Raw genomic sequence first — 21,151 nt, forward strand, 5'->3', positions numbered from 1 at the left:
AAAAGTATAGACCAAAAAGTAACATTTGTAAGCTCTGCCTCAGTGGCTGCTTTTGTTCGCCTTTCTCTGCTGGCTCAGTTTTTATGGTACCAACCAGTCAGCCGTGCCTTCTTCCTTGAAGTCTCCGTTCCCCTCCCATCCTCTCCTCCCCCTTTTCTTCCTCTAGTGATCACTCAGCATTCCATGGCCAGTTCAGGCTTTTGCTGGCTTTGATTTGCAAAAGGTACTCAGCCCCAAAAGGTACTCAGGCAGTCGATATGTCCTTGTTATGCACAGCTCATGCTGTTTTGGCTGCATATGGATCAGGCAAAAGGTCCCTACTCTTAGGAGACCATCAGACGAGGGGGGGAGGGGGCAGCCAGAAGTAAAAGGCATACTCCTGGCATAATTGCATGATCACGCTAGAGATTTTCAGACACATCGCACTCATCCAGGAATCCTCCTGCAATTGAACCATTCCTGGGACTTCCCCAGGAATGGTTTGTTGCTGGAGCATTCCTGGATCTTCACTGGATAAGTTCTGGATGAGCGTGAAGATGTCTGAAAATCTTCAGCACAATCACATGATTATGTCTTTTACTCCCCCCCCCCCCCCAAATAATCTCCTTAGATGGTGACAGAGAGTCTTAAACATACTGTGAGCCATGATTTTCCTGGTTCAAATCTTGATTCAGGTTTTTATTGGGTTGCTTCAAACAAGTTGTGGCTACTGCCTGCCCGCCCACCCACCCATCCGCCTAGCCCATTTTTAATCTGGGAGATTATGAGGTGTTGGTTGTCCTTCCTGTCTCATATAAAGATTGCGAAAATAATTTACCACTCTGAGCTGTATTCTGCCTTAGTAATATCAAGTGCATATGTTTTGTTTGGCAGCTGGATGCTGGAATTGCCAGGCACATCCAAGAATTGTCGGCCTCCAGTGACTCTAAGGACCCAGAGGATGTGAGTCTCAAGAATCTGTTTTTAGGCCTTGACACAATATATTAGGTATCTCCAGAAGCAGTGGAAGGAGCTGTTATCAGTAGTCAGAAAGAAAGATACTGAACAAGCAGCTAGGGTTACTTCTGAACTGATTGAGAAGAGAATGTGGACACCTCAGTTCATATCAGAAAAAGTAAAAAATAAATTTAATTTTAAAAAACCCACATCTGCAATCACATGCATTTTGTCCCTTAGTTGTATTACTACCACCAGTGCTTTTTGATGATGACAACAGAATTGAGCATTGAGAACTCTCCTCTAGAACTAATTTGTAGCACATGAGAGTGCCTCTAGCTACTGACATAGTTACCATCAATGATTTGTTGGTGTTCTGTTTTTTTTAAAAAAATTAGTACTGAATAGGCTGATTATGTAAATTCTACACAAGGCAAGACTTGATGTTCAGTTTATATTGTAGACTCTTCTAGTCCTTTGCTGCAGTTTGATGTAGGACTGTTATCAGGACAAATTCCATACATTCAGTCTTTTTCCTTTCTTGTTTTGAACCAGATAGGGCTGGAGAAGGAACCTAGCAATCCTTTGATGTAGTCCAGATTGAGTGGTTTTTCCAGGCTGACCTAAATTTTATGCCCCTGCAGTGCTCTACACAGTGGGTTGTACATTTTTAAAGCTTCTGCCAGCTCATACACTTGCATGTGTATGAATGCTAGCATTGTATTTTCCACAGAGTGGCCATGATGCTGTGTTAGATTTTGTCAGCACACACAGAGTAAAAAATCTGTCAAATGTTATGCTGGTCAACAGAAGACACTTTATGGACTTTCCATGGAGATTCTGCTGAAATGGTCCCTTCAGACTGCATGAGACTGTGGATTGTAGGTGCTCTTCCTCTATTTTGCGTAATCTTTTTGTCCTCCTCTTTCCAGAGCATCACCCCTTTAATGAAATTCTTGGAATGTGAGCTCCAATACCTAAGTGGGAACCTGGTCCAGGAGAACTTCAATAGGTGAGCTAGGATGTTGGAGGTGTTGCAGAGATAATTTCTCTATTTGGATTATATCCAAATGGAACCCAGAGACCTTTCACACTATATAGTTCTTGTGCTATGATTCTAGTTCATTTGCTATGTGGAATCATAGTGCTATAGTTGTATAGTGTGCAAGGGCCCGTACTCAGGGGAAAATGGGATTTGTATAACTGTCATTCTAGTAGTAATTGTAGCAGGAATGGGGAACCTATGGCTCGCCTGATGTTTTGAGACAAGAACTTCCATAATTCCTTACACATTGGCCATGCTGGCTGATGTTTCTTGGAGCTGAAGCACAAGACATCTTCAGGTTCAACATTTCTCCACTCTTAAATTAGCAGAGGCTGCCTGGGCACCACTTTATAGAGGGCAATACTTAGGCAGTGGCAGCAGGAAGAAGGTGTTCCTTCCTCACCACATATAATTCTCATGCTGGTCAAAGCTGAAGGAAAGAGGAAGGCCCTGATGAATAAGAAGGGCCATTCAACAGGTAACGCAGAGGCACAGGAGCAATTAAGAGTTGCCTTGCCCTGTAGGTCAGTGTGAAACAGACATTTATTTTATGTATTTATTCATTTATTTATTTTGTTTTATTTGTATGCTGCCTTTCTCCCAAGGCAGCTCCTAGTCAGTCAATTAAAAAAATCTTCACAATATTTTTTTTAAAAACAATTAAAATCACCACATAAAATAGTATGAAATCATTTAAAAGATATACAGAAGTTAAAAAGATAAATAAAACATCCCAATAAGAAGCTCCTCTTGCTTACATGTTAAAAGCCTGCTTGAACAAAAACAGAGGCTTGATGGCCATCTGTCAAGGATTATTTGATTGTGATTTCCTGCATGGCATGGCAGGGGGTTGGACTGGATGACCCTTGCAGTATCTTCCAACCCTATGATTCTATGATTCTTTTTTGGCTGGTGAAAAGAGAGCAGGGAGGGGGCCAACCTAGCCTCCAGTGGAAAGGTGTCTGGAAGATGGGAGCAGTCACACTCTCTCCTGTCCTCACCAAGGAAGCTTGTAATGGTGGTGGGACTGAGAGAAGACTTTCCGCTATATGCAAATCTTAGAACCCTTGCAGGTTCGTATAGGGAAATATGGTCTTTCAGATAGTCTAGACTCAAGCAGTACAGGGCTTTATAGGTCATAACTAGCATTTTGAACTGTGCACAGAAACAAACCAGCAATAACCAAGGAAGCTATGGAGATTATCAGATGCGGGGGAGGGGAGCCGGGAGTAAAAAACATACTCCTGACAAAGTCATGCAATCATGCTGAGGATTTTCAGACACATTGTGCTTATCCAGGATTTAATCCATGAAGATCTAGGAATGCTCCAGCAATAAACCATTAATGGGGAAGTCCCGGGAATGGTTTGTTGCTGGAGTATTCCTGGATCTTCATGGGTTAAGTCCTGGATAAATGCAACGTCATCTGAAAGTGTTCAGCATGATCACGTGACTTTGCTGAGAGTAGGCCTTTTTCTTCCCTGATTTTCTCCCATCTGATAATCTCCTTTTTAACAAAGAAGTTATATGTGTCTAATTGGCTGTGGTCAGTGGCATGCACAAACTAGCAGCAGGATGCCCATTTATTTATTATGGGTAGCCACAGCTAAGAAATTCACAGCTAAATTGGCTTCCACATCCAACAGACTACTTACTGTCTTATTTCCTCTGATTTTAGAAAACAAACCCTGTCTCCCAGTTTCCTGTCTTAATCTTTGTCTCTAAATCTGGATTGTCTAGTTGTGGCTCCACAATGCTAATGGCTATTCTGCACATGTTCAAGGCATTCTTCTGTTTATTTCTATATTTTGGTCTCTTGGGCTAAATCTGATACAAGAAAGAAAGATGACAGGCCACACCCTGTCCCACAACAGATAAGATTCATGAGAAGGGGATCATCAGACACAAAGACTGTGAGGAAGTTTTCTATATGCTGAACAGCTTCTGAGAATAGTTGTATAAATGCTGTGAATGGAAGTGCCAGAGATCTATTTTGTTCCTTGGTTACTGGTTAGGGTGACTGTCACATGTTACAAAGTTTGCTTCTTTGCTTCTAGAACAGTTGTGTATGTATCTAGGAAAAGCTTGTAGTACAGTTGGCCCTGTGTATCCATAGCTGTTTTTTTTAAAAAAAACTCCAAAAACTAATCTTGATTTTGCCATTTTATATAAGGGACACCATTTTGTTATGTCATTGTTGAGCATCCATGGATTTTGGTGTCCACAGAGGGTCCTGGAACCAAACCCCAGTGAATACCAAGAGCCCACTGTACAATGAAGATGGCATTCCCCATGCCTGCATCTCCTTTCAGCTGTAGTTCTCATCCTCCACTGAAATCACATTTAAAGCCAAAGAGTGGGGATTCTGAGACTGGGAAGCTGATAACCTACTTTGGCCTTTCTTGCCCAAGCTTATAGTATCTATTGGCAGCTGCTAAACCTTAGAATATGCTCCATGTGGCAATCTAGTTTCACTGCCTCAACTTTTCTTTCTTTTCTTTTTATCCTTGATCCAACAGCCTCCTGGGGCTGCTGTGGAATCACACCCTGGAGCTGCTGAAAGGGGCTGCAAAACAGAAAGCTGGCAACTTGAGGCACTTTAGGAAATTGCAATTTGCCCTCCAGGTACTTGGGAGTATGAGATGGAAGGGAGGACGAGGGGGAGAAGAAAAGTTTGAATGTTGTTTGAACTTCAACTGTGGGTGGTTCATCTCTTTTCTTTGTCCTCCTTTCCATAGAGTTTGGAACTCTGTTTTCATGCTGAGGGCTGTGGTTTGCCAAAGGACACCCTTCACACTACAACATTTACGGTGAGGTGCTACAACCCCTGTGGAGCATTGTGAAGGAGAGTGTCCCTCCACAGTAGGCAGGGCACAATCTAGGCATGCACAAAATATTGCTGAAGAAGTGGATAATGAAAATGATGTCCTTGAAGCCAAGGACTCTTCCCTAGTTCTTGCTCCTCTGAATGCTTGTTCTTCCCTCCTTTACACTGAATGAGCATTAATACAATTTGAAAAACCATTGAAATGAATTACTGCCAGGGACTGGGTGAATGATTGTCATGCCATTGCATTGCCATTTGCATGGATGGAACATAGGAGGACCGAAATGCATAAAATATACTATGAACTAAATGTAGTTGGGAGGCTGTTGATGGAACTGCTTCCCCCTGCATGTAGTGTCATGCAGCCCCAAGACCTGCTCCAGAAAATTTTGGAAAGTCTCTGGTGTTGGTTTTCAGATGATGCAGAGGGCTGCAAGGGGAAGAAAAACAGGTTCTGTCATACAGACACTGCAGAAACAGCAACACATGTGTTTAGGACCAGATCCCTCCACAAAAGGTAGGAAAGGAATAGGCAAAGTGTGACCCACAAACTCCATGACCTCCCATAGACTGTTTTTTCAGCCTGGAAATCCCTGATGCTCCAAGACTGATTAGTTGATTTGATTTATTTCATCTGTCTGTCTGTGCATGCTCTGAAGGTTTTCAAGAGAAATTATATGAGTTGAAACAGGCCATCCTCCAAACTTTAATGAAAATGAATGGGAAGTGAGCTTTTGACCATTTCTTCTTTCCTTTCCTTTAAAGCTATTTTAGAGTTCCCAGGCCTGAGCTGGTGCAGATCACAAGTTTCCTCTGGATCCTCATTAGAAGTTGCCCCCCCCCTGTCTGTTTCTGTACCTTTTCTCTCTCCAGAGACAGAGAGGCTATCTGATTAGTATTGTTTCTGATCACACATACACTTCTCTCTAGGCTCTGGAAAAAGAGTTGGACCTCTGCTCTTCCACCAGCAGAAGACTTATTCAGAAGTATTTCAGTGCCCGAATCCAGCAGCAGGTATGACTTCAGTGAACCTGGCTCTTCTTGTTTATGAATGAGATGCACACATTAATTCTTCTCTTCAACAACAGCATTGCAACTAATACTAGCAAATAAGACCTTCAATATTGATTGATGGAGTACAGTCAGCCCTCCTTATCCATGAATTTTTTTTATCTATGGATTCAAGCATCCATGGTTTGAAAATATTCAAAAAAGTATGCATTCCAGATAGCAAACCTTGATTTTCCATTTTATATAAGGGACAACATTTTGTTATGCCATTGCATTTAATGGGGTTGAAGCATCCACGAATGTTGTTATCCAAGGGGGATCCTGGAACCAAAACCCAGCGGATAACAAGGGCCCACTATACTAATGCTAGATGGGATACCTGATTACAAAACAGTGAAGGGCAAGAATGGGGAATACACAATACTTCAGGTGTTGCTGGACTGTAACTCCCAGCATTCCTCATCATTGGCTATGCTGACCATGCCAGTAGCACGATTCCCATCTCTAGCACAGGGAAATCAGGACTGATGGGCTGTGGTATTCAAAGTGCATTTAATATCATTCACACCTCTTCCTTTGGTTGTTCTTTCATCTTAGATGGAGGCTGGCCCCGACAAATATGGAGCTGTGACCATTAAAGCCCTCTACCGCCACTCAGAACAAAAGCTGCACATTGAAGTACTCAATGCTGTTAACCTCCTTCCCCTGGACTCCAATGGTAAGAGAACTTCTGTGTCAACGAGGTATACAACTTGGTAATAGATCTTGTTCTCCTTATGCAGGGGCATACATCTTGCCAGTGATCCAAATTTCCTGAAGCCTTGGCATTGCTATCTTCAGCTCCTTAGTATCCAGCTGCTTTCTGGCTGCTCTTGACCAGGACACTCCATTTTGCTTATGTGCTTGGGCATTAATCACAGCCCAACTGCCTGGACAATGGGTAACATAATCCACACAGAATAGAGACAGTTCTGTGGAACTGAGCTCACTATCAAAAGTAAGGAGGGCTGCCTGGCTTTTAGTCCCTAGACTAGCTGTTGGAGGATCTACCTGAGTAGTTCTCAAGGGAATATCCATGTTCCCCCCAGTCCATTAATCTCATGGAGGAAGCTGGAAACGTCAGTCTGCCAGGCAGTCAGATCTTTTCACTTACAGCAATGGACTGGGAAATTGGTGTCATGATATAGTCAGAGCTGGTGTAGTATCTTGCTCTGTGTAGGGGCAGCCCGGGCAGGTGTTGTACTTTCCTCACTGTGGGGTTCCCTAATGGTAAACAATCAAGCCAGGTTAGCCAGTGTCGAGGCCTGGGCCACACACATCAAGACACCACAGTGCAAAGTGTGTAGTTGTTCCAGTTACAAGAAAAAGGCAACAATTAATTCATCTGGGAGAAAGAGAAGGAGCACGTGACCTGGGAGTGAGGATTAAACCTCTTCCTTGCTCGGGTCTCATAGTAACCCTAACCACTGAGAACCATGCCTGCTCCTGTCTCTACAGCCCCATCCTGGATTCTGTGTCATAGAAAATGAATAGAAATGGGAATTGATTTATAGATTGTGATGGTGATTAATTTATTTATATCCTGCTTCCCCCTCCCCCAAAAAGTAGGACTCAAAGTGACTTACAATTTAAAAGAACAATACAATATAATTAGATCATACCTTAAAATTTTGAAATTTGGCTCGAATTACCATCCCAACAAAAAGATGTATAGACAAAATAAATAAAAATCTAGACTAGCAGTTTGCTACAGTCCACTATGCTGCCACTTCTTCTGTGCATATGCGCATGTATGTGTGATGCCCACAGAATTTACAACTCATTAAAGAGGGATATTTTGCATGATTTGCCAGATCAAAGGTCTTCTGCCAGTAATATTATTATAACATTCAGCACTTACAAAGGTTGTGTGCAAGCAATAGGAAATAAACATATCAAATGCATAGATTTGGGGAGCATGGAAAATCTAAGAGTTCAGTACCAAAGTTAAATCTTCAGAAATGCTAGTTGTTGATGCATCCTTAATATCTGAAGAGAAAATGGGTTGAGTAGCTTGCAGTTAACTCAGCTTCCCAGAGGAGGTTGTTGTTGCCTTACTTTACTCTTTCCTGTTCAGTGTCTTTTGCAAAAAAAAAAAAAAAGGTAGCAGCAGTAGACATGAACTTTTATATGCCTGGCTTCTGAACTCTGACAAAAAGCCAGCATGAACAGTACATCATATGTTCGGGAGCTGGGCTGTGTAAAGAGTGTAATAAGACTGTGCCAAGGAAGATAGGATGGCTGACTGCAATGAAAAGATAGCATTGGATCAAAAGATGGTCATAATTCATTTAATTATTATGTCCAGGGAATATGTATGTTCCCTCCCCCAGTGACTGAGTTTGGAAAAATTATTGTTATGGATTATAATTCCCAGAATCCTGAAGCCAGCAAGACCTTTGGCTGGGGAATCTGGGAGTTGTAGGCCTAAATGTTCAAGCTCTGGGTTCAGTGACAGAGAATACAGCTTGAGTGTAGTAAGTCCCAAAATCTGTCCCTGGCATTTCCATTTTGAATACATTTGGCTGGGAAAGACCCCTTGCTACAGATGTTAGGGAGCCATCAAAGTAGACAGTGCGGGGCTAGAGAGACCCATTTGCTGACTTAGTGATCTTTGTAAATTTCAACCTAGGTGACCAAAGTTCAACTCTCAGCAGCTTGAAGGATTTGCTTGCAGAAAGAGTTTGGCCATGTCAGTTACTCTTGGTCTTCATTCACTATCTAAAAAAGTAGCCCTAGTAAACAGTTCATAGAACAGTGGACAAGATACATACTTGGACTGATGTAATCTTGGAAGCACAGCTTATACCTGGACAGGGTGGTATGTTTTTATGATTCACTTCTAACCTCCCACATATTGACACCTCCAGGTTCAAGTGATCCCTTCATCCAACTCACTTTGGAGCCGCGGCATGAGTTCCCTGAGGTCATGGCACGGACAACCGAGTGCATAAAGAACAGTCTCCACCCTCTCTTTGATGAAGTATTTGAATTGTATGTCTGAGCAGCTGTCTTACTTTCCTGCTCCCAGGGTTCTTCAGGGTCATTATCTTTAGATGAACAGCACAGCCCTTAGAAGTTAATTTCCACTTTTCATTTGTATAGCTTGAAAGTCACTGCTGTAGGATATAGGTATTGCCTAATTGGTGTGGTTCTCTATCATTTTATATCTTTTGCATCTGCCTTGTGGTGGTGGTTATGAGAAGAGCTTGGAAAAAAATACTGGCTGGAGGATTTGGGGAGTTGTAGTAAAAATGTAACTCTTTTGCAAACTCCTCTTAAAAGGTGCCTATGAAGTGGTGATGTTAACTTGGCCATTTCCATACTTGTCTGTCTTACAGTTTGGTTCCTCCAGATAAATGCCAACAAGATGGAGCATGCCTATTGCTCACAGTGTTTGACTATGACACCTTAGGCGCCAATGATCTGGAGGGAGAAGCCTTCCTCCCCCTCTGCAAAGTGTTGGGACTGAATGAAAAGGAAGAAATCATCAATCCCTCTGTAGTGCCACAGATCCGTCTGTCTTTGACTCATCCTGGAACTGCTGGTAACTCCCTTCCTTATGCATTCTCAACCATGTGCATCCTTATAATCATATTTTAGGAATGTTACCATTTATAAACTACAACTCTTCTAATCTTTAGTTCAGGAACTGGGATGATTAAATGAAGATTTTAAATGCTGTTTTTAGGATTTTGAGGAGATATGATCGAAAAAAGACAACTTTCCCAACCTCTACTCTGCTGTCTTCTGGCAGAATAGGGCTACTAGTCAGGAGTCCATAGCAAACAAGGTTGTGGGGTTCCCAGTGACCATTTCATGGAAAAATACTTGGGCAAAATATGGTATGTATTCCTTAGCAAGTCCCAGGTTGAATACTTAGCACACTAGTCACATGGTTTTATTTTTAGGTGGGGATAGAGCAGCAAATTAAGTCTACCCGGACATGTTTATAGAATGAGAAAGTTAATCTGCAAAGTCCAAGCCAAGGTAGTTAGTGAGTTCTAGACCTCATCTCTTCAGTCGAAAGAGAACCTCTGGAGTTGCTTTTAAATGAAGTGGAATTATAATTTTCCCTACTGTAAATCCCTTCCTCTGGCAGGAGGTAGCAGTGATTGCTCCTTGGGCCCTTTCTTGATTCAGCAGTAGCAATCATAACCAAAGGTAGATCTGAATTACATATTTTAGTTTTGTTAACATTAGGTTAAAATGGAACACCTTCCTGATATCAAACCTAGGAAGATTCTGAAATCCTCATCTCTGTTATTAGAGCCACTTCTTCATATCAGTGAGAGACTATGCCTATACAGTTTGCCGGTTCCAGAAAACTACAGTTGGTTTCTATTGCACTGTTCCATCTCTCACACAAAAAAGAAAAAGACATAGAGACAATGGATAGATGAACAATTTCATAAGACATTTTGGTTCAGCCTTTGAGGTAAGCAGGCTGACAATCTGAGGAGCCAAAGGAAGCAGAAACACCTAAGTAGATGTAAAGATATGACTTCACTAAAGCCTCTTGGTCTTAAGTTTTGCTCACAGTATATGTGAGACATTTTCCAAGAGGATGACCTGATGAAATTCTTTCAAATCACAGGTTGTGGTGTCCTTTTTGCTATCTTTATCTCTAGGGTGTAGTCATAGAGACTGGGTTGCACCCAGTGATCCTGGATCTATCTAAAACTTGTAGGAGCAAGCTAACCTGGTACACTACTCAAAAACACCCTCCCCATTTTTTAATTTATCTCCCAGTTGTTCAAAGTACAAGAAGGGCACTAACATCCTTCTCCATCCATTCTTTCTGTGACGTCTCTTTGTTGAATGAAAAGCTGCTTCCATAGCAACCTTCACTTAGGAAGAGCTTTAGTATCACTGAAGGGAGGTACAAAAGTTGCTTAGGCTAGGAGATGCCAGCAGCTAGTTTTTGATCTGCCTTGTTCTCCAAGCTACAGACATCATTTGTGTAATATCTCATAGTTGCAAATTTTCCATGCAACTTCTTGCTGTCCTGGGGTTTTCAACTGTGGCCTCTGGATTTCTATTTAAGGTCTAGCTATTTACACTTCAAAGTTCTGAAATATGTAGATTTTTCATCTTCCACCCCACATCTGCAAAATTGATGTCAGCATACAAGGGCCCTTGTATGAAGGGCCCTGAGCACAACCAAACAAAAGACTCTGTAACTTCAGTTTGTCCCTCCATATCCATGGATTTTTTATCCATGGATTCAAGCATCCACAGCTAGAAAATATTGCAGATTTTGATTTTGCCATATTATATAAGGGATACCTTTTCACTATGCCATTGTATTTAATGGGACTTGAGCATCCACTGATCTTGCTATCCACAGGAGGGCCCAGCGGATACCAAGGACCCACTGTATTCCATCTTTCCTTTCTTAATGGATTTTCTGTGGTAACAGAAAGCATGGAAGTAATATTGAGACACAGGAAGGTCCTAGTATTATTTATTATAAATATATATTATTTATTATAAAAATAAAAAACTGATGACCAGCTCATCTGTAAAAGTCTATAAATGAGATAGTAGTAATTCAGTAACAGCCTTGGCTGGAAACACCCTATGACTCCCTGGCTGATATTAAGGCCATAAGAAATAAGTTTTAAGTGGCAGGAAAATGTATTTATGGCAAACGTTATGAGAAAACTGTGAATCGTGGTTCTGCACATTGCTGAATGGACCCTATCTCTTCTCTCCTACTCCAGGCAATGAAATCTTAAAGATTTTGGAGATCCGAAAAGGAGACAAAGAAGCACAGGCTTTTGTGAAGCTCCGCAGGCAAAGGTCCAAGCAGTCAAAGGAGTCAGAGTGACAGTAGCCAAACAGGAGGGCTGGGACTGGCCTGAGGAGCAAGAGGCCCTGAAAAACCATGGCAACAGCAAGTTACACACCAGAGAGAGCACAGGCAGAAGCCACGAGACTTTAGATGCTTTGGCTGGTGGCTTTGATGCAGCAGCCATGTGAAGGGTTCACCACAGCCGTTGAGCAGACAGTGCGATTCTTTTGTCAGCACACACTACTGAGCTGCAGCAAGGCCAAATGCTCCCAGTTGTGTTTGGATGAATGTTTCTTCTGTTTTCATCCAAGAGGCAATGGGAAAGAGTTGTGTAGTGCTACACTATCTTGAGCATTCTCTATTTGCAGCAGGGTGTGAACTCTGAAAACATGGAACTACTTTTGAAGCTACTGCTGTTGCAGGCTAAGAAAAATTGTTAGCAAACACAAACACACACAGCCTCTGGAAAGAGCCTGTTTGACTAGCAAAGCTTGTAATGAGCCCCTTGTGCAGGAAGTACCAGAGCATCTAATCTCTGGTGCAGGAAATTCTTTGCTCTCCAGATGGCATGGAAAGCAGGCTGCCTGTTACGTATCAATGCCAAAGCAGGGAGGGGTCACCTTTTGCCAAGGAAGAGACACACCTGCTAATTTCTGCTATTGCTTCTGATTAAGGACCGTTGGCTTAACAGGGAATTAAATGGCATGGTGGCTGGCAAGGCACTGATGTGGAATTGATCCCTAAACATCTGCAGGGTAGTTTTGATTATTGCAAAGAAGGCACAGATGCTGCTGGGGAGTGTGACATCTTGCAGTTTAATGTAGCGGACATTTTTTTTAAAAAAAGCATCATTTTCTAGCAACAAAGCTGTACTTGTTATATGTGCAAGGTGTACTTGGATCTAAAGCAGGGATGGGCATGCTCTAGAGACCAAATTTTCATTCGCCTGGATTTGCTGCTGGCTGCTCTAGCCACAAAAATGGGGTTAGTTCACTTCTAAATAAACCCATTTTGTGGGGGCTAGGAGAGTGAGGCAAAACAAGGCATGTGGGACCCTGCACATTGCTTTAATGTAGCAATTGGGTGCAGGAGAATTTTTTCCCCTAGGGGGGCACGTGTAGGCTACAGGAGTCCCTCCCCTAGTCCAAGGGGCTATTGGACCCTTAAACGGCATACTTGATATTGCAAATCGGCTTTTAAAGGGTATTGAAATTGCATCTCTGTTTAAGCAGTATGAAGAGGTCAATGCTTGCCTGCTGTGAACCTGAGCCTCAGGTAAACTCAGACGTCGCCTTGGCCTCCCCATGCAGGAATGCAAGCTTCCATCATAGCATCCCCACAACGTCTGAAAGCTTGGGTGCCATTCCTTTCACTTTGCCTGGTGCTCCTGCTCATTCCAGTGAAGGCAGTCATCGGCCGTTATCATACGAGGAAAATGTACCCCCATCCTGAAGGAAAGGGAAAGTAGGCCCAATTTGAAAGTAAGCCAATTCACAGGATTAATAATCATATGTGAAAAGCGAAGCTGTGCTCATTCGAAAGGCAAAGCAGAGTGACAGAAAAATAAGTTATCACACCAGTACATACCATGCGGATTCAACAATTTGAATTGGCACCCTTGTGCATGCTCAATGGGGCTCTGAACGGATCGTGAACCTTTGCACTTCCGGGGTGAAGAAGGGGGCCACTTCCTCTTTCACGTGAATGCTAGCTTCACATGAATGATTGCTTCACGTTTCTTCTTCTCCATGCATGTATGTATAGGCACATGGAAGCGCGCACACACACACTTGTGTGCACACATATGCATGCACACATAACCGTCCCCCAATGGGCAAGCCATGGACATGGGTGGGCATATATATATGGAAATATAAACAGATATATATATATATAACTGTGTATAGGTGTGTGTGTGTGTATATATATATATATGCATGCATATATATGTGTGCGTGTGTATACACACATATATGTGTATGCTCCGTTTTACATCCAAACAAGCTGCCTTTTCATGGGTTTTATGTTCCGGGGTGTTTTTGCATCCAAACAAGCTGCCTTTCTATAGGTCTCTGCACACTTTCCCCAGTGGCATCGGGGGCACAAACTATGCACTGCTCTGTCCATGTGTAAAACATGAATATGTTCATTCTGCAGTAGCCTCTTCCCTAGCAGCATCAGAAACAGCCACTTTTCCCCTCCTTGGCAGCACTGGAAGCAGGACTACCAGAAACAAAATGGTGCAAAATTGCAGTGCTGCACCATGGGATATGTGGTACCTTTGAGGTTGGGGTGGGGATACCAGGGCCAATGCAAACTTGCATTCCACACCAGCACCACATCCAATTGACTGTGAATTAACTTTGGAATAAGATTTGTGAATTTGGTAGTTCACCGAATTTACCTATTTTTGGATTGACCCAGGATTGGGCCCGGAATGACTGCGCAATGACAGCAATTGTGTGAGATAATCTCTTGTGATTAAACATGAATACGCATGATTGGGCTTGGGATGGCATTGGTTTGCCTGGAAGTTTTCGTTGTGATAATGTCCATCAAAGTGTCAGTAGCATTTGTTGGCTAATGCTACCATTTCTATAGGGACTGAGAGGGGGAGTTTACCTGCTTCTTAAGGGTGGGGTGTAGTGTAGACTGAAGTTCCCCACTGGTTTCTTTTACTACCAAGAAGAACTTCTGTCATGTAAAAGAGGATTAAATGGAGCCAAAACACCTATTTCTGTCAGATTAGCCACTAAACTGTTGGAGACACAAGTGGAAAGGAAATCCAGCTCGAGTAGGAGGTAGAGGTGGCTTGGTGCAAACAAAAACATTTCCCATTTTACCGTGGTGTAACAGATGTGTAATTTAAGGGGAAGGCATCTTCTTGGTAGAGTCTGCAGTTATCTGAAAGATCGGAGCCCTTCAAACTCTTTTATAGTACCATTCTCTCAAAGGTGTGTAGAAAAGAGCACCTTTTAGTGTGAGACAGAACTCTGGGCCCTTCATGTATTGCAAGTCCTATCACCCCACACTTAGCTTTTGACAAGGTCTCATGCGAGTTACAGTCCAATATCATCTGGAGGCCCTGCTTCATAATGGCACTGTTCACCTGGCCAATTTACTTTCAGTTCATTTCCTAATGTAGGATGTAAATCTTTATGGATCTTGTTCTTGCTGGCAAAATGGGATTTTACAATTTTTCTCCTTGCTGAAAAAGATGTCAAAAAACCCTGCAGTTTTTGAAGATTTGGAGTTTGGAACTTACTCTAGGCAATGTGTGTGTTGCAGAAAACAGGCTCCCTCTACTCAAATAGCAAGGTTTCCCAACATTTGAAAAAGCAAGTATTTGCCAAATATTTTTGAGTATTCTTCCCAGACTTACTCAATAATGCCCCCAAATGGCACTTACTTTGCTTGCAGCATATATCAGTGCCATCTTGGTAGCAGATAATTCCCTAGTTAGTTACCTCCAGTTAGGACATCTGATGCTAGACCAGACTATGCCTTGTATCTAATGTAGCCAAGTCAGGTTGGAGCATTTTGCAATTTGCTTGCATTAGTGCACTCCCCAAACAGATGCCTGCCTTTCAATCATTTATGAGAAAATTCAGTAGTACCAACCCTAATTTCAATCCTTAGTGGAGTGCACTCCTCACCTTTCTTTCCATTGTGAAAGTGGTAGTTATATGATTGTTTGTGTCTGCAGTTAATGCTTCATAGGAGACCTCTGCCTTTTCTCCCAGGGCTCCCAAATTTACTTTTGAGGGAAGCCTTTGGCAATGGACAATATCAACAACCATTTTTTAAAATAAAGTGTCTAGGTAAATTATGTTTACACTCAACAAATATTTAAAATGCTGGTGAATCAAGATTTTCCAAGGAAAAAGCCAAGGTTTTTTCCATCTACACATTAAATCAGTTCTAGTTTTTAGAAAAAAATACTTTCTTCCAGTTCATTCCAAACAATGTTTCATTGACAGTCCTGTAATTCCCCAATCCTTGTGGGTCATTTTTGAAGGAATGGTATCAACACTGGCTTCTATCCAATCCTTTAGTACAGAAGCTGATTTTAAGAGCAGTTTCTCTAATTTTATGAGAGCATCAACAATTTCACACTTGATTTTCTCTAATTAGTCACCTTGCCTTCAAATGTCATCTTTTATTATTTCTACTTGATTTGATTCTTCCTCTAAGGAAGAAGTTTGTTCAGGTACAGGAAATTGTTCCCATTTTTTTTTTTTTTTTTGGTAAAGATTTACAGAAAAGATTGTGGGTTCAGGGACAGGAAATTCTGTACAGGATTGCAATCCTTTAGTATGTACTGTGGTTTACAATATCAACACACAATGAACTGCAGACATTTTAGGGAAAAAAACCAAGATAGACAAGAAGAGGCCCTTTTTTTGAACAACAGAAAGTGAGCAGAATTCACTTCCTCTTGTTTTAAAAAAATTACAAAATTTTTCCTGTTCTTTCCTAGCAGGCATTTAGGGACAAAAAGCTCATTTGTGAGAGCGGGTGTGGTGAGAAAGTGTAGTCGCCCAAGGTTCCCCTGGAGGGGTTAATGCAGCCCCAGACCTTTCCACAGTTGCTGACTGCACTCTTGTGTATTAAAGAAGCCAAGGTATAGGCCAGTTCACATGTGCAACTGAAAATACCCCATACCTACTGAACATTTTTGCACAAGAATGGATCTGTATGTAGATGAAAGGCAAAAAGAGTTGTATTGTTTTATTTAATGGGCAGTTGAATTCCTTGGGTCCCTGGAATCCAGCCACCTAGAGACTAAAGCAAACAAGCTACCTTTCCTGAAAACACACTGCTAACCTTCTTTCCCTTAACTCACCTTGGTTAGTAGCTTTTAAGGAAGCTGTGAGAATAATACAAGTGCATTCCGTGATCATTCCTCTTCCTCCCTTCAGGATTTCCCAGAACCTTCTGAGGAAGCAGAACAGCAACCTAGTATGATGGTTGACAACGGAGTCCTGATTAAAATCTTTTAGACATGACTGTATTAAGTACTTTTGGTAACACAGTGCCTTCACACAGACATACCAGGCCTGAATGCACTTTACTGATCTACAATGCAAAAAAGGCCTCTAGAACTCTTCTGCTGTGGTAGTCCTCCAAGTGGTGTCAGACTGCAAATCCCATCAGCCCCAACTACTACAGCTAACTGTGAGGGAATGTGGGAGTTGTTGGCCATGGGCAAGGATGCTGACCCATTCTGTATGTCAGATAATACAGGCATTAGAAGCATAGGTGTCACTTTGCATGACCAGCAGGACAATTTGCCTAAAGGTGCCACATCACCTACCCATCAAGAGGTAAACTGAGTCACAATACTGGTTATTAGCTCTGCTGTAGTGAGATGCCTTTAAAGATGTAAGGCATCGAAAATACTTTTGTACAGAAAACAACATCACATGTAGGTCACAATGTGGTTGCTTCATGTAAATAAATCACGTGATAGTCCCACTGATGCCACTTCCACAGTGGTTTCTTCATGTATGGAATGGACTTCGTTCATTTGAGTCAGTGATATCTATTCCTTCCTTCTAGAGCTCTGCCTCACAGTTCAGAAATGATTGTTCCCCTTCAGTGGCAGAGCAAGCAACCGGCACATTAATACCGACAAGAAAGACACATCTCTCCCCAATTTGACAGGATCTCCTCAAACTGCTGTTTCATGTCCATACTTACCAATATAGAATTAACGTTCTAGTATCCGATCACCTACTCCCAAACACTAATGCGTTTGAGCTGTGTCATCCCGGTCATAGAACAGCTTAGAATACATCATGATGCAAGTGATAGAAGATAGGAGATGTGATGAAATCACCATGGAAACAGGATTACAAATACATGACAATGAGGACAGGTGGCAAACATACATATCCTTGGGGGAAAACTGTATTCTACTCCAGAAGTTAGTTGCACTTAAGATGCTATTGAAAAGGGTAGGTTATTCTGCTTAAAGTTAATTATGACTGAATTATAATTCCTGATTTCAATGGATCTCTCAAGTCCAACTAAAACTCTGGACTGAGGTTGCTAAACATCCATGACAGAGAGCCTCCTTTGTGCTAAATCCAGATATATATTTTTATGTGATTATCAGGATAATTAGGAAAAAGCAGCTAGAGCATTTAATTTATACTAGATGCAGGATCTTGGGAAGCTAGTTACAATAGGGATGAGTGAAAATGGCCTTCCAAAATCCTCCACACTATTTGCAGGCAAGAAAATAAGGACTATGGACTTTTTCTAAATATTTATTCTTCAGGAGAATGGAGAAATTCTCCAACAATTTGGATGGGAATGAAAAAAGACGATTACCAGAAATTGCTCCTCTGTTATATTGTTACTCTTTTAGTGCAAATCAAGATTGTGGAAAGAGCAATCACAAATTTAGAAGAAAAGAAAGAATACGTTCAGGATTTTAAAAAGAGAAATTGATCCTCTTAAAAAAGAAGAAGAAGAAGAAGAAGAAGAAGAAGCAGCAGCAGCAGCAGCAGCAGATTTCTAGTCCATTCCCAACTGGTTGTATAATGACCAAAGTGAAAAAAAAAGTTCCTATTGAAAAACTCCAATGAGTTTTCCTCACTTCTAGAATTGTTTCCATGGACTCCAAGGTGCCAGTCATGTCAGAGATAATGCAAGAGATCCTCCCTCCCACAAGCAGGCATGAATAGTTGAGAATAAACATGTTTCTTCTGACCAGGGTTTTAATATAATAGGCTAGTATCCTGCATCACAGTTTCAAATGCATAACCTGGAGTAACACACTTGTGACTATTACACATTCCTGGTCCCTACATAGCCCCAAACTTAGGGGTCACACAGGGACCATGAAATTCACCCAGTCTCCACTTAGTGCAATTGATGGTGATCTATTCCTTTGTAGCTTGGGAGGCAGCTAGCTGCTGTTCCCCATTCTTGAGCTTTCAAAAACAATCTCCAACATGAAAGGGAATTGCAATAGGGACCCTGTTTCTGCCTATCACAACGGAGATCACTGATGAGAAGTAGTGGAAACAGCAGACAGCTGCTTCCCGAGAACAGGAGAACAGATCCCTGTCAAGTGCAGCAGCTGCTGCTCAGTAAGTGCAGATAGGGGAAAATCATGCTAGGATTCGGTGTGTAGCAGCATAACTATGGTGCTTACAGGTATGTAAAAACTATACAGGATTCTGGCCATAATTGTTTCTTTTTTTAAAAAAACACAACAACACTTGAATGTATGCTCTTTGCATTAGATAGGGTAGAGGATTAATTTATGTAAAATAAATGCAGTCATATGTGTTGTCTTCACTATTCTCTAATCACAAGCTCCTGTTTTCTTATTATCAGGAAGTGAAGCAAATCTGATCATAGGTGACATTCCTGGCATGCAGTCCACATGGAACCTTTCTTGCACAAGCTCCATGAGAAGAAGAGAAGTCTTTGTTTCCCTATCCATGAAGCTGTTACACTTCAGTCAAACTTCAACAGGAAATATTTCTGGGGGTATGCATTCTATACCAATAGCAGTATTGTTTACTACCTCCCTAACTTGCAAGGAGGGATTAAAGGCACATTGAAAATTCACATGAAAATCCACTTGACAGGTACACACACACATACACAGTATATGCACACACAAAACTGCTGCCTTTTTTTTTCTTAGCAAAAAAATAAAAAAATTTATTGTCTTCTAGAAAATCCATCCTGCCTTTGGAAATTGTGACACAAGATTGCATTTTTTTAAAATTCCACATGCAAATCCACTTTGCCAAGAAAGAGTGTCTAAAACCAGGTTTCTGGACAGCCAAACACACATATATACAGAATACGAGAAAGAACAACAGCTGAAATCACAGTTCCGCATTACAGTCTATAATAATGGAGTTAAACACCACATTGTACATACCACCTATTACCTTTTGGCGGACTTCTACACAAACTTTAGTGGCTTTCTGTCCCAGCAGCCCCCCCACCCCACCCTTTGAAAATCCAGGGGGAGACACTGGTTAAGAACTGCCACCATAAATACTGTAGTGTGTAGTTGAAAGAATTTATATTGTATGTATTCATATTTTTTTTAAACATTGGAAGCTACAAAGTGGGGAAGCCCCACAGAGATTTTTGATCCACAGTCACCAGTTTGCAGGAATACTTAAAACTTATAATACTTTTTACCAGCAACATCTACTTTCTTGTTGCATTGCTCCAAAGATTGACATAATCCTGAGGGGAATGACAGAGAAAAACCAACACCCCAAACTGGTAATAAATACTTTTTTTTCCTTTTTAGAAGAGGAAACAACAGGGGAAAGTCCTGCCTTTCTAGAAAAATAGCAAAAAATGGTTGAGTCTTACATTATTCCTTAACAGAAAGGAAATTCTCTTCATTTGTCCAAGTTGTGCCAGAAGTGGCTCAGATTAATTTTAGAGATTTAGGGAATATTAAAAAGAAAAAAGACTTCTATTAGTCTACGAAGTATAGCAAGAATTCTGGGAGGAAGGGTAACTAGATTAGTTTAGCAAATGCTAAACAGTTCAGCATTACCACAATAAACAATGATAATCCTTGACCTTCCACACTCTGCCTCACCTGCCCTCCTCTGGTGTAGTTGCAAAGAGATCAGAAGTGTCTGCTTCTACTCTAGATTAACCATAGTTTAACAGGTTATCCAAACACTTAACTGCAATTCATCTTACCTATGGTCATTGAAAGCAAACCAACTTCACAATCTATGGTTTGCAGCTGAACCGTTTCCAATCTGCAGTTTGCCTAGGTTCAGTTGGGCTAGGATCAGTCTAAAGGAGAAGCAGAAAACATCTAGGATTTGGGTCATGATGAAAGAAGAGGAATGAATGCATTATCCCAGGGCTCCTTGTGGTTAATCTTCATCATGCCAAACCTTGTTTTAGCATTACGTGTGAACACAGCTTTTGTGTGCTGCGAGCAGTAAATATGGGTTAGATACCATTTTCCTCTCTGTTGAAGTGCAGGAGGAGAGGAGGAAGGCCTCGCTATGGGAGTACTCAGCTGTCTGCTCCAATATGTGGGGCACCCAATAGCCACACAAAATTTGAAAAGGATTAAGCATTCAAGCGATTCTTAACACAAGAAGCGTCCTTACTAATTCTTCAGGGAACCAACAATTCTCCACCTGCTATCATGGTAAAGGCTTACTGGCCTTTCTGACTACTCAGATCTGGACAAATAATATTCCCTTGTCTCGGAAGCAGAGTGAGAAGAAAATGGACAGTCTGATATAATAAGTTATCTTAGCAGCCCACTTCCCCACACCAACAAGATCTTTAGAGGCTGAAGGAAATATCCATTTCTCTAATTAGGTCTCTGCACAGAGGGAAGATAATAAGAGACAAGAGGCACTCTGCTCAACAGTGTGCAGAATTCCATCATCTGCACACAGCTGCTTGGGTAGTTCATCAGGGATGATTAAGGCCTCATACAGACAGGCCAAAATAAAGCTGCTTCGGGCCA

At 41.6% G+C, this 21,151-nt stretch overlaps 1 protein-coding gene and 1 long non-coding RNA gene across 2 annotated transcripts in view; one reads left to right on the forward strand and one right to left on the reverse strand.

Annotated features, from left to right (window-relative positions):
• Positions 1 to 13,520, forward strand: part of UNC13D (unc-13 homolog D) — a 53,267-nt gene extending 39,747 nt beyond the window's left edge. The window contains exons 24-32 of the mRNA XM_089535904.1: positions 874 to 942; positions 1,869 to 1,948; positions 4,501 to 4,606; positions 4,720 to 4,791; positions 5,739 to 5,822; positions 6,417 to 6,537; positions 8,729 to 8,852; positions 9,200 to 9,405; positions 11,585 to 13,520. Coding sequence (XP_089392030.1) covers positions 874 to 942; positions 1,869 to 1,948; positions 4,501 to 4,606; positions 4,720 to 4,791; positions 5,739 to 5,822; positions 6,417 to 6,537; positions 8,729 to 8,852; positions 9,200 to 9,405; positions 11,585 to 11,691 — 969 coding nt within the window. The 3' untranslated portion in view covers positions 11,692 to 13,520. The remainder of the gene's footprint in view (positions 1 to 873; positions 943 to 1,868; positions 1,949 to 4,500; positions 4,607 to 4,719; positions 4,792 to 5,738; positions 5,823 to 6,416; positions 6,538 to 8,728; positions 8,853 to 9,199; positions 9,406 to 11,584) is intronic.
• Positions 4,600 to 21,135, reverse strand: LOC149322164 (uncharacterized). Its single transcript, XR_016282165.1, has 3 exons — positions 17,359 to 21,135; positions 16,502 to 16,614; positions 4,600 to 5,238 (listed from the first exon to the last, which is right to left on the reverse strand). It is a non-coding gene; the product is annotated as an uncharacterized LOC149322164 (long non-coding RNA).
• Positions 21,136 to 21,151: the final 16 nt, after the last annotated feature.

Source organism: Sceloporus occidentalis, unplaced genomic scaffold, assembly GCF_023333645.1.
Source record: "Sceloporus occidentalis isolate IW3139 unplaced genomic scaffold, rSceOcc1.0.p SCAF_1, whole genome shotgun sequence".
In the NCBI taxonomy this organism is placed as follows: Eukaryota; Metazoa; Chordata; class Lepidosauria; order Squamata; family Phrynosomatidae; genus Sceloporus; species Sceloporus occidentalis.